General features: G+C 31.1%; 1 protein-coding gene across 4 annotated transcripts in view; it reads right to left on the bottom strand.

Moving 5' to 3' along the window:
• Nucleotides 1-7,463: 7,463 nt before the first annotated feature.
• The window catches only part of LOC134699963 (NPC intracellular cholesterol transporter 1-like), a 32,530-nt gene continuing 27,932 nt past the window's right edge, over nucleotides 7,464-12,061 (bottom strand). For all 4 annotated transcript variants that reach the window (XM_063561365.1, XM_063561364.1, XM_063561366.1 and 1 more), the window contains exons 19-22: nucleotides 11,697-11,928; nucleotides 10,524-10,637; nucleotides 9,474-9,636; nucleotides 7,464-8,445 (exon numbers count right to left, since the gene is read on the bottom strand). In XM_063561365.1, coding sequence (XP_063417435.1) covers nucleotides 8,192-8,445; nucleotides 9,474-9,636; nucleotides 10,524-10,637; nucleotides 11,697-11,928 — 763 coding nt within the window. In that variant the 3' untranslated portion in view covers nucleotides 7,464-8,191. The remainder of the gene's footprint in view (nucleotides 8,446-9,473; nucleotides 9,637-10,523; nucleotides 10,638-11,696; nucleotides 11,929-12,061) is intronic.

The following is a 12,061-nucleotide window of genomic DNA, read 5'->3' as shown; positions in this document are numbered from 1 at the left end:
TGCACTTGCAACTTGCGCCTAAGATCACCCGAAGTTTTTGATGGGGGTTGTGTGGCTAAGTCTTTAATATTCTGTGTTCTGTTTTGTGTATATTGTTAGTTTGTGTGGTTTTTTTATGTTTTTTTTAGCCAGGACGTTGTCAGTTTATTTTTGATTTATGAATTATCGACCAGGCATGATAGTTAACAACATTTAACTTTGTAATATAATCATTATCCCAAAACAAAAACTATTTCAACAAAGAAACACTAAGCACTTGAAGACATCACCGGCTCGTGTTGGTAAGTCTATGGTTTTCTACGTTAAGTTTTATATAATACTTGCCCTTTGATTGTTTATCGTTTTTTTGCCATTGCATCGTCATTTTGTTTTGACTTTGAAGTTTGAGTTTGAAAAAGAGTGGCGGAAGCTACCGAAATGGACATTCAAACTCATGCATACTTGTAAGTCGATACTATACTGTCAACACCATGGCAAAAACAATAGGTCAAACATCAGTGCTCTAAAAACAACATAAATAACTAAATACTGAGCAAAACGAACCCATCAAAAATCTGGTATATCCATTTGGTATCTTTCGCCTCTCTTTTATATAGGCAGGTTTTGAGTCTTCTGTCATTTTGGATCGTACTAGCAGAATACAAAAGTTCTTACCTTTTTTAATAAAGGCAATAGTAGTATTGCCTGTTCTATAAGCCATTAATCGATTGAGAGAAAACAAATCAATTATAAAAGGAAAAACATCGAAACAACACTGAAGTGCAATAAAAAGCAAACGTCAATGCTACATACATAGAGAAACGAAGTATTAGATAATAACTTTTTCATTTGTGTGTACTAAAAGAAATGCTTATTCTCCAAACAATCTCAGCACCAAGTTTAAGATTGTGGAGGAAGTGTAAAAAATGAAAAATTTGGGGATGAACTTTTCCCACCTCGAGGTATAGTAAATGTAATGGTCAATATTTGTGAATTTGAAGATGTGCTAAATGCATCCTACAGAGGTACAGTTGTGTGTGGGTAGCCCTAACAAACAGGAGAAGTGTTATACAAATTTACTCCGATCACGAAAACACTAATTCTGGGGACGAACTTTTCACAACCTGAGACATACTAACAGTTGAAATTGTTATCGATGATCCAAGTGAAACTCTTGCTATATTTAATACTAAAGGAGAGATAAAATTGGAAAAAATGTAGGTACAAGCTGTCTTGCTTTTTATATAAAGGTAATTTTTTTTATATTTAAAAAGATGTATGAAGAATGAAAGATTTGCTTAAGGTGGTATGGGAGTCTAAAATAAAAATGATAGAATTTGTTCATACTTTGCCAAAATGTAGTATCTATTGATACATGTTGAAAAATATTATAAAAATGATAGGTCACCGTGCATTTTTTCAAGCTACGGGTCGTGACAAAATGACACATTTTGTATGGATTATACAGGAAAAAACACCATTTTGTGAATAGAAACTAAACAAAATGATAGAATTGTAAAATAAATTAGGAAAATATAGCTTTCAAACAATGCTTTGATAATATCAAAAGAAAAGATAGGGTCACCGTGCGTTTTTCCCGGCTAAAATACAAAGTAGGAAAATTCCATGAACAATCCAACAGAAAATGCACTATTTTAGAGTTACCTCCACTTAAAATGACAATTTCAAAATATTTAAAAACAACCAAAAATAATCTACACTTGTACATATATTTATATTTATAAGTTATATTCTTATAAATTGGATCTTTTAAATGTAAAAACACATGAAAAATCTGCATACTTGCATCAAATTTTGCTAATTTGATAGAAAGTATGGACCTTAGATTCTCTGTTTTTTACAATCCAGGATGGCGAAAGACACCCATACCACCTTAACTTCATGAAGTAAACGATTTCTTTAATTCTTATCGATTTTTTGTCCTTTCAATTTGGCTTCTTATCTGTAAGCCCAGTCAAGTCCCTTAATTTCTCATACAAGTACATATTTATATTTGCCTTTTCACTGCCATGCTGGACATTTTAATTGACAACATATTTGTTGAATTTGGAGGTTTGGTTTTCCAACAGACTATCTAAATCCCAATGGGTACCAATTGCGCTCCTCTACTTTCAGATTTGTTTTTTGTATTCCTATGAAGCAGAATTTAACCAAGGTCTTATACAGAGAGGAGAAAAGAAATTAGCCCCGTCTTTTAATTTTACCTTGTTTATATTGATGATATACTGTCTCTTTATAATGATAGATTCAGTGATCACTTATATTTAATATATCCAAGTGATCTTGCAATTAAAGATACTACCGACACAGATAAATCTGTTTCATATTTAGACCTTTTTCTCGAAATGGCTACAGATGGTAGGATAAATACCAAAATTTATGACAAACGCGATGATTTTTATTTTCCTATAGTCAACTTTCCATTTCTGTGTAGCAACATCCCAGCGGCACCAGCATATGGAGTATGTGTGTCTCAATTGATACGTTACTCTAGAGCTAGCTCTAAATACGTTGATATTGTTGAACGAGGAGTAATGGTTTCTCGAAAGTTGCAAAAACAGGGATATGAATCAATCAAATTAAGGTCATCACTCAAAAAAATTTACGGTCGCCATTATAAGCTGATTGGCCATTATGACAAACGTGTGTCAGAAATCATATCTGATATTCTTCTTCAGTCATGATAACCTTCCACCTTTATCGGACTGAACAAAGAAATAACACAACGGGTGCCGAATACGGTGCAGGAAATGCTTACTCTTCCGGAGCACCTGATTTCACTCCCGGTTCTTAGTGGTGTTGTTTCTTATTTATTATTTATAACTGTTGATTTAAATGTCTTTTGATTTTTACTAGTCTTTGTTTACTTCTTGGTTTTGATTGTTATTGTCTTCTTAACATTTGGCAATGAGCGTTCCAAATAAAAGGAAAACACTAATACTTCTCATCCGAAGTAGAACACATGTTAGAAATCATTTCTAATATTTATATGAGATATCATCACTGTAAAGGTTTTTAAATATTTATTTCAATAAAAAAAAAAAAAAATCAGCAGAGTTTCTCAGTAAGCTAAATTGCCAACAAAATAACTAGTTAGTGTTATTTACGTAATAATTGTACATGTAGATTACTAAATAAAAAATGTATATAGATATGATAAGATTTGCTATGAGTTCCAACTCTCCACTCAGGTCACGAATTATAAAAGTAAACCATTATAGGTATGGTACATTCACGAACACGTAGCCTTGGCTCACACCGAACAGCTATAACTGTATACACAGCCAAATTTTGCTCACGTGAACAAAATTTGGCTGTTTATGGCAGCCTCCCAAAATTACGAGTGTAAAAAGATTCAAACGGGAAAACCCAATGGTCTAATCTATATAAAAACGAAAATCAAGAAACACTTTTAAGAACTACATCACAAGTATAATTTTAAAAGTTTTAATATTATTGAAAAGCTAGTAGAATACACTAATGGTAATACTCAGAAATGAACTGTTTTGATAACAATGAATAAAGACATTACGACACGCTGTGATATTTGAGAAAAGAAAGTTATAAGATGTTAACATAAAAGGATATCATGAGTATCAAAGACATACATGTCAAACATAACCAGTGCATCATTACTTCTGGCAATACTTAAATGCTTTTACAACAATTTAACGAATTTCGTTTCAAAACTTCTAGAAAAAGATGCATGTTGATCTATTATTTCAGATTTGTTTACAAACATTGAAATGTTAAACTTCAAAGAGACTCGTGAGCTTTAAGTTTGAAATTTGTAACTTAGGTATTTTTTATTTTTTCAAATCGAAATTTGTGTTATGCCCTTTCGCAAAGATTGATTTCTAAGGTCATCATTGATACTCTAGTGATTTCAACTCTAGTGATTTCACCGAAAGTTTTGCATTTTTTCCAAATTGTTCTGGGGAAACCTGTTTAATTTGTTATTTTGATAACACACATTTTGATCTGTTTATATCGATATAATGTTATTTGGTACAGTCTCTCCTGTGTATATCATCTGTTTTTGATGTCTCAGAAGATAAATCACTTTCCTGTTCAGCAGAAATATGTTCTTCTACAACAGATGATTTTAAGATATGATCCTGATGTTCTTACTACAATCACATTCCCTTAACACGAATCAAGGACCTAACTTATATTATTTACCGGCTTTGTAATAACATGAGCAACACCACGACGGGTGCCACATGTAGAACATGATCTGCTTAACCTTCCGAAGTACTTGAGAATTCCCCCGGTTTTTGGTGGGATTCGTGGTTTTCTATGTTGTTTCTTGTTTTGTGTGTTTGTCTTTTACTTTTTTAACCATGTTTTTGTCAATTTGTTTTCGATCCCTCTGGTATCTTTCGCCCCTCTTTTGTATATGTAAATGTATTATTTATCTTTAATACGTTTTTGTTTTTTTAGTTTAAATGGGCAAAAACAGTGAACACCTCCTGCTGTTAAGGCAACAGTAGTATATCGATGTTCAATAGTCATAAATTGAGTAAGCTAAATCAATTTTGGATTACAAACTTTAATGAGGGAAACTCATCAACTATAAGAGGAATCATTGAGGACCAAAATTTCCTTACAGTTTTACCAAATACTGCAAAGGTAATCTATTCCTGAGATGGAAAGGCCTATAAAGTATTTCACAAATTCAAAGTTTTATTAACAGATTTATAAATAATGAAATTATGTGTCAACACAGAAGTGATGACTACTAGGCTGGTGGTACCCTTAAGAACAAAAAATCCACCAGCAGTGGCATCAACCAAGTGGTTATATATAAACTCATCATAGATACCATGGATTGAATTCTGTATTTGCCCCTGACACAAGTTTCGTCTACAAAATATTCAGCTTTCAGTAACTGGCGGTACTCACAGATCTGTACTTTGTGGGTATTGTTCTTCTGTTTGTTGTTTTTCCTTTGTATTGATGTGATGAGTTAAGCCCTATTCAAATGTTTTAATACATGTAGTGTGTTGTATTATATTGTGATGTAACATCACTGTCTCATGTTATGGAAAGTTTTACAAACCACAAACATGTTTAACCCTGTCAAATTACAGGTGTGTTTGTCCAAAGTCTGTAATTTAGTTATTGAAAGTACAATTACTTATAATTGCTTCATTCTAAATAACTTGGACTCTATTGGAAGAGTTGTCTGACCCCACATTGGAAATCATACCACAACGTTAAATTCATAAATATTTTAAAAACAAATCAAATAACGAGTTTAAAAAATATTTTTCTTTCAAAATTAAACACACAATACAAAAATAATTGCACTTTAGTTAATATAGCAACTAACATAAATTCTTGAAAAATGGACACACATTCTTTAAAAACAAGTAAAAAAAATGTCAAATCTAACCTTTGCCAACTCATACTCAAACTTTTACCTGAGTTTACCAATCTAGTGTATCTTTTTACAAACAAGTACCAAATTTTTAGATATTATATTCAAATATCTTATTTTCTCTATCATATATTAATACAAAAGAAAAAAATGACAACCAGCTTTAGGGTCCAGTTGCACATTTTACTCGAGGCACAGAGAAAATGCATACAAAGCAGTTTATGTTCATGGGGTTTCACTTATCTTGAGAAAATTTCTCATTAACAGAATTCAATTTAGGATGTTTGCACAAAATTAAATTTTATTTAATCCCTATGTATTTTTGTGAGCATCCTGTTTGTGAAGGAAGCAACTATATTTTTTCAAGCATGATATCATTTAGGAATAAAATTTTCTACCCAAATATACATTTTAGCCAAAAATGAGGTTTCTCAAAATTTATTTTTCATGATAAGTTAAGTTAAGTTTTTACAACTATTTTTACATCAGGGATTAACTTGAAATGAAATTTATATCTATTTTTCATTTGGGTTTAAATTCTTCAAATTGTTTAAATATTTTTCAATATGCAGAATCAAAAATATTTTTTTTAAAGACATACCATCCTTTTAAATGTATAATTCAGATTCCTTAAAGTAAAAACAATTAATTTTTATACAATTACCTCACAAAAATCAATTCAAAATCTGAACAAATATAACTGTTCTGTTCATATAATGCAAAACTTTCAAACATATTATAAAATCGTGATGATGGGTGATGGATGGCTGTTTATTGTCCAGTGATAAATTAAATTCAGGACAAAAAACATAATAATCTGATATGTATTTAAAAAGACAACAAAAACTAGTAGACCACACTGGCACATACCTAGTTTTGAAAAGAGATGCATATATAAACACATTCACACACATGTATCTTATCTTGACTGTCCTAACGTTAAGGAATCTGAGCACCAATGACCATTATAATACTGTATGAACATGAAATTTAATAACTATCACAGATTATAAATGAAACAGATTATGCAATTATGTACATGATTTTAAGGTTGAATCATTTCCATTGGCTACCATGCTGGGGGTAAAACTTGTTGACTCATGTTCTGGGCAACACAAAAATAAAATCCCTACCTACCTTACCCTTCGAGTCATGTGTGATGACCTCCAACTTTTAAGTAAGGGGGAATAATTCTAACCATAATTATGTCAATTAAAAACTAAATATTGGTGATAATTTTACAATAAAAACTACCTACAATTGAGCTAAAATATTTAAATATGTCTTTGTTACAGATGGTTAATCTCATTTCACAAAAGCAATTAAGGATGTCTGCTGCTCTAATTTAAAATAACAAGGATTTCATGTGGTTGCTTAAAATGAAAACAACTTTGATATTTAAACAAAATAAAGTTATAAAATCATTAGTCTCGTGTGTAGTTTTCAAAATACGAGACATTTAGAAAATGGCGGGAAAAGGGCTTTCTTCAGACTTTACTATTTGTTAACATTGGAATTGTTTTTTACCCTTTAAACCAAGAAAAAATAACAAGGATTTCATGCCGCCGGAATACTAAATCTTAAATGATCTATTGAACAGATTTATGAAGACAAAAGTGGGGTGTCGTGTAAAAAAAAATGTAATACATTTGGATGGATAAAACCTGAGAAAATCGAAAATATGACAAGAATTCAAAAACATGACCAGCAGACATCCTTAAATAAGCTACCTTAGAGAAAAAAAGAAATTCTTTTAAGAAATAATCTCAGAAAAAGGGTTGCTTAGATACAATACTAAGCCTGAAACACTAAACCTACCTGCAGGTCTTATAATACATTTTTTTATACAATTTTTCTCAAAAACAATTAGAATATACTATAAAAAGCAACAGAATATATCATGATAGTTCTAAACTGTTCGTACATGGTATGCATGTCTTACTTGTACAAGAAGAAGGTAAATCTCTTTGACAGAGAAATCTGAAAATTTTGACATGAATTACCTTAATAGTCATTGATTGGGGACTTTCCATTTTTTTTTGTATTTTTTTTATTTTACTTTTTAGATTCTCAAATGGCAATTTTTATTCAGGCTGATGAACTTGTATTTCAATTTGATGAAGTATGAATGTTTAAATGTCTGGGGAGATCCCAATTTAGAAATGTACAATTAATGAATTAAAAAATTAATAAATAGAAAATGGATATTATTTACAATGCTTATGATGTACAAAAACATATCACATATGAGTGGCATTTTGTTCATATAACTGGTATTGGAATGTTACTTGTATTTTTTCATAATATAAATTCCTTATTATCTATTTCTATATGTCATTTAAATGAAAACTTAAAATTAAATGCACCAAAAAATACTCAAAATTGTTGAACCTACAAAAATAGATTTCCATAGACTACATGCAGTTTTGCTGGAAAAGCACAATTTTATATCCGGAATGGATAAGTGTCAAAGTATATGTTCCAAATGACACAAACTTAAACTGCTTATACTGCTAGACAAGTCTTATCTTTTAAAAGATTACTAAATGGTCAACGCAATGGAAGCTCAGAAAGAGGGTAGGAATGCCCTTTACCGTCAGGCTTCAAATGGTCATTTTCGGCTACAATGTTAGCGTGATATTGGCTAAAATTTTACCATGATTAGTCAAAATCAGCAGATTTTTGAAAGAGAGTGTACATTTTATCAACATGCACCAAAAATTTCCATTAACTTCAGTTGGCAAGAATTTTTACCTATCTACGTCATAATGGTCATGACGACCTTCCAGAAAGAGTTTTTTGTCACTATTATAATCTGGTAGAGGGAATCATATGATTATCAACTTCTGTATGTTTATATCCACCATTTTCATATGGATTATGTCCATTGTTTCTAGTGTTATTTCCTGTCACTGTCCGGTAGTCAGGGGGATTGTCTGACACTAAATGTTGTTGTGACGAGTGAATTGCTGGTTCGTCGTATTCTTTGCCACTGGAATCTATGAATTGTGATTTATTCTTTTGTTGTTCCTCATATAGTTTGGCTTTGTTTAATGGTGGACCTACAAAATTTAAAGGTAGGAATAGATATTGCATATAAAAAAGATGATGTGGTATGATTGCAAATGAGACAACTTTTTACAAGAGACCAAATGACACAAATTAACAACGTCAGGTCAATGTATGGCCTTCAAGACAATAACAATCAAAACCAAGGAGTAAACAACGACTCACAAAACAAAAGGACATTTACATTAACAGTTATAAATAATAATTAAGAAACAACACGAACCCCACTAAAAACTGGGAGTGAAATCAGGTGCTCCCGAATGATGATGACAAAAGAATTTTTGATAATGGGAATAAACTGTAATTGTCTATGATTTATTTAATTAATGAATATGATTTTATCATGCTTCTAATTAAGATCTTTAAAATATTATCCTCAATATATTCTTGAACCATTATATTTTAACCAAAACATTAACCCACACTATAGATTCTATGAAAAAATAAAATTATAGAAAATTATGAAAGAGTCATAATAAAAACTTACGGAACGGAGAAAATTCACAAACAACATAGAATAATGGCACCAAGAACATAATGAATAGAAAAAAATAGGCACAAAAAAAGGAATAGAGTATAAAAGGGCAATAAATGAAAAGATTAGAGAATAATCTGCCACAAAACTTAAGAATAAAGAAAATTAAAGAAAAATTTAAAGAATACAGAATTGATCTTTGTAAATATTATTAAACGTAAATCTTGCAATCTTTGTAAATCATATTGCAAATAAATCTTTGTAATGGGACTCATTGGGGTGTAAGCATGACTCAGGATTACCGATTTGTGTAAGCGTCACACGTGAAAGTAAAATTATTGTGGCGTGAAAATGGGAAATGAGGTCTAGACGGACCCGGGAAATGACAAAAAAAATGAGAATTGCTTACGTACATAGTGTAAGCGGGATATGGGAATCTGATGAAACAGTAAGCGGGATTTGGGATCGGAACCCCCCAATGAGACCCCCTTTGTAAATAGATGTGCAAAATGTGATTCCTAAATAAGATTTCATATATCTACTTACCTACATAACTAAGTAACACTGGTAAGAAAATAAGACCATGTGAAGCACCAAATACTACCATTCCTAAATACATTCTGAAGTAAAATACTTGGAATAACTGGGACTTGGCAAATGCTAACACTATAATTCCTCCTAATTTAGTTAATGTTATTCCACTAAATACCTGAAAAGAGAAATAATTATTTTATCCTTCACTAATATCACAACAAAATTATTTATTAAGCATTATTAATGTTAAAATCTTGTATATCGATAAACATGAGAGATATATCAAAAATGACTGTTTGATAAGAATGATATTTAACACTTACTTATTCCCATATGAGCTAAAGCCTTTATAGCTTATTCTACTTTTTTTTAAATTAGAATGTTATTTAAAACACTTAATAAGCTTCACATGTAAGCTGGAGCCTTTCCTGTGAGCACATTCTACTCTATTTGTTAAGAATATTATGTTGCACTTATTAAGCAGCTAATATAAGCTAGAGCCTCTTCAACTTGTTCCTTTTTTGATAAAAATGTTAGTTTACACTTACAAAGCTGGCCATATGAGCTAAATCCCCATCAACTCGTTCTCCCCTGTTTGATAAAAATGTTATTTAACACTCACCTAACTCCCCATATTAGCCAGGGCCTCTATAGCTTATTCTACCAATTTTGATTAGAATGTTATTTAACACTTAATGAGCTTCACATGTGATCTGGAGCCTTTCCTGTGAACACATTCTACTCTATTTGTTAAGAATATTATTTTACACTATCTGAGCTGCCCATTAGAGCTTAGAGCATCTTCAACTCGTTGTACTCTTTCTCATAAAAATGTAATTTTACACTTATTGAGCTACCAATATGAGCTAGATCCCACTAAGCTTATTCAACTCTGTTTGATTAAAATGGTATTTACCCTTACTGAGCTGTCCATAGAAGCTAGAGCCTCTTCGGCTCATTCTCCTTTGTTTTCTTAGAATGTTATTTTCCACTTACTAAACTGCCAACATGAGCTAGAGACACTCTAACTTCTGTTTGATAAGAATATTTTTTTAAACTCACCGAACTCCCCATATTAGCCAGAGCCTCTTCAGCTCGTTTTATTCTGTTTGGTTTCAGACTGATAGCAAAAGCTCTTACAATGTGAGCACAAAACTCTACAGCTATACCAACAGCCTGAAATAGGAAGATACTATCAAGTTAGAGCAAATTTATACAGATGTGATGCAACACAAATTAAAAAATAGTATTTCAAGGGAGATAACTGTGTTTTCTTTCTGTTTTTATGAATTGGTCTTTTTTGAAAATTGTAAGTTGTTCCTTTGTTTTTGTTTTTGTTCTAACCGATTGATATATATGGCATAGAAAATCTTTATCACATTTAAAAAAAAAATGAGAAAGATTTTGAGACTCTAGTTTAAAGGAATTATATGAGATTAACTGTGATAATTTTTTTAACAATAGCTATAGTGAATGTATCAAAGAATATTCTTAAGGTGGTATGGGAGTCTAAAATAAAAATGATAGAATTTATTCATACTTTGCCAAAACATAGTATCTATTGATATATGTTCAAAAATATAATAAAAATGATAGGTCACGGCGCTTTTCTCAAGCTACAGGACGTGACAAGATGACACATTTGTATGGATTATACAGAAAAAACACAATTTTGTGATTAGAAACTAAACAAAATGATAGAATTGCTATATATTTAGGGAAAAGATGGCTTTCAGACAATGTTTTGAGAATATCAAAAGAAAAGATATGGTCACCATACTTTTTTTCCGGCTAACACACAAAATAGGAAAATTTCAGGTAGAATCCTTCAGAAAATGCACTGTTCTAAAGTTACCTCCCCTTAAAATGCCAGTTTAAATTTTTTTTTTTAAAACAACCAGAAATAATCAACATTTGCAAATATATATTAATATTTATAATTTATAATAAGTTTTAAATGAAAATTCACATTAAATATCTGCATTCCTGCATTAAATTTTGCTAGCTTGATAGAAAATATGGACCTTTGATTCTCTGTTTTTTACAATCCAAGATGGAGGAAGACACCCATACCACCTTAAAAGTAGATTTAACATCTTTTAGGATCCTTTATAGCTTGCTGTTTGGTGTGAGCCTACTGGCTCCATGTCTAAGTCAGAACAAGAACCATCTTGCACATAAAACCTCTATGGGCATTTGGAAACATTGGCAGGTATGTAATCATATTTTACTCACCATAACAAGATTGACAAGTGTTATAGCATTGAGGTCAATATCCCATAGATACATCATTCCACATATATCTATCACAATCATGAGAACAGTCAGGACTACTAACAATGCAGAAATAAAATCAAATCCCAGAAGAATGAAAGTGACAACAAAGATGGCCACCAGACATAGTCCTAGATTTAGTATTGTGTCATCAACTACCGTCAGGTACTGTTCATAGTATACATAGAAAACACTGAAAATAAAAAGTTATATTACAATAATTTAATTTTGGATGTAACGCCTCTTCTGATAGGCTGAAGTTATTTTGTTATGAGCCCATAGACATAATTAAGTCATGTGACTGTGACATCATCAACGTTTTTTCA

This window comes from Mytilus trossulus, unplaced genomic scaffold (assembly GCF_036588685.1).
Source record: "Mytilus trossulus isolate FHL-02 unplaced genomic scaffold, PNRI_Mtr1.1.1.hap1 h1tg000103l__unscaffolded, whole genome shotgun sequence".
In the NCBI taxonomy this organism is placed as follows: Eukaryota; Metazoa; Mollusca; class Bivalvia; order Mytilida; family Mytilidae; genus Mytilus; species Mytilus trossulus.
The sequence above is the reverse complement of the archived record's forward strand: the minus strand, read 5'-3'. Positions and strand labels throughout refer to the sequence as shown.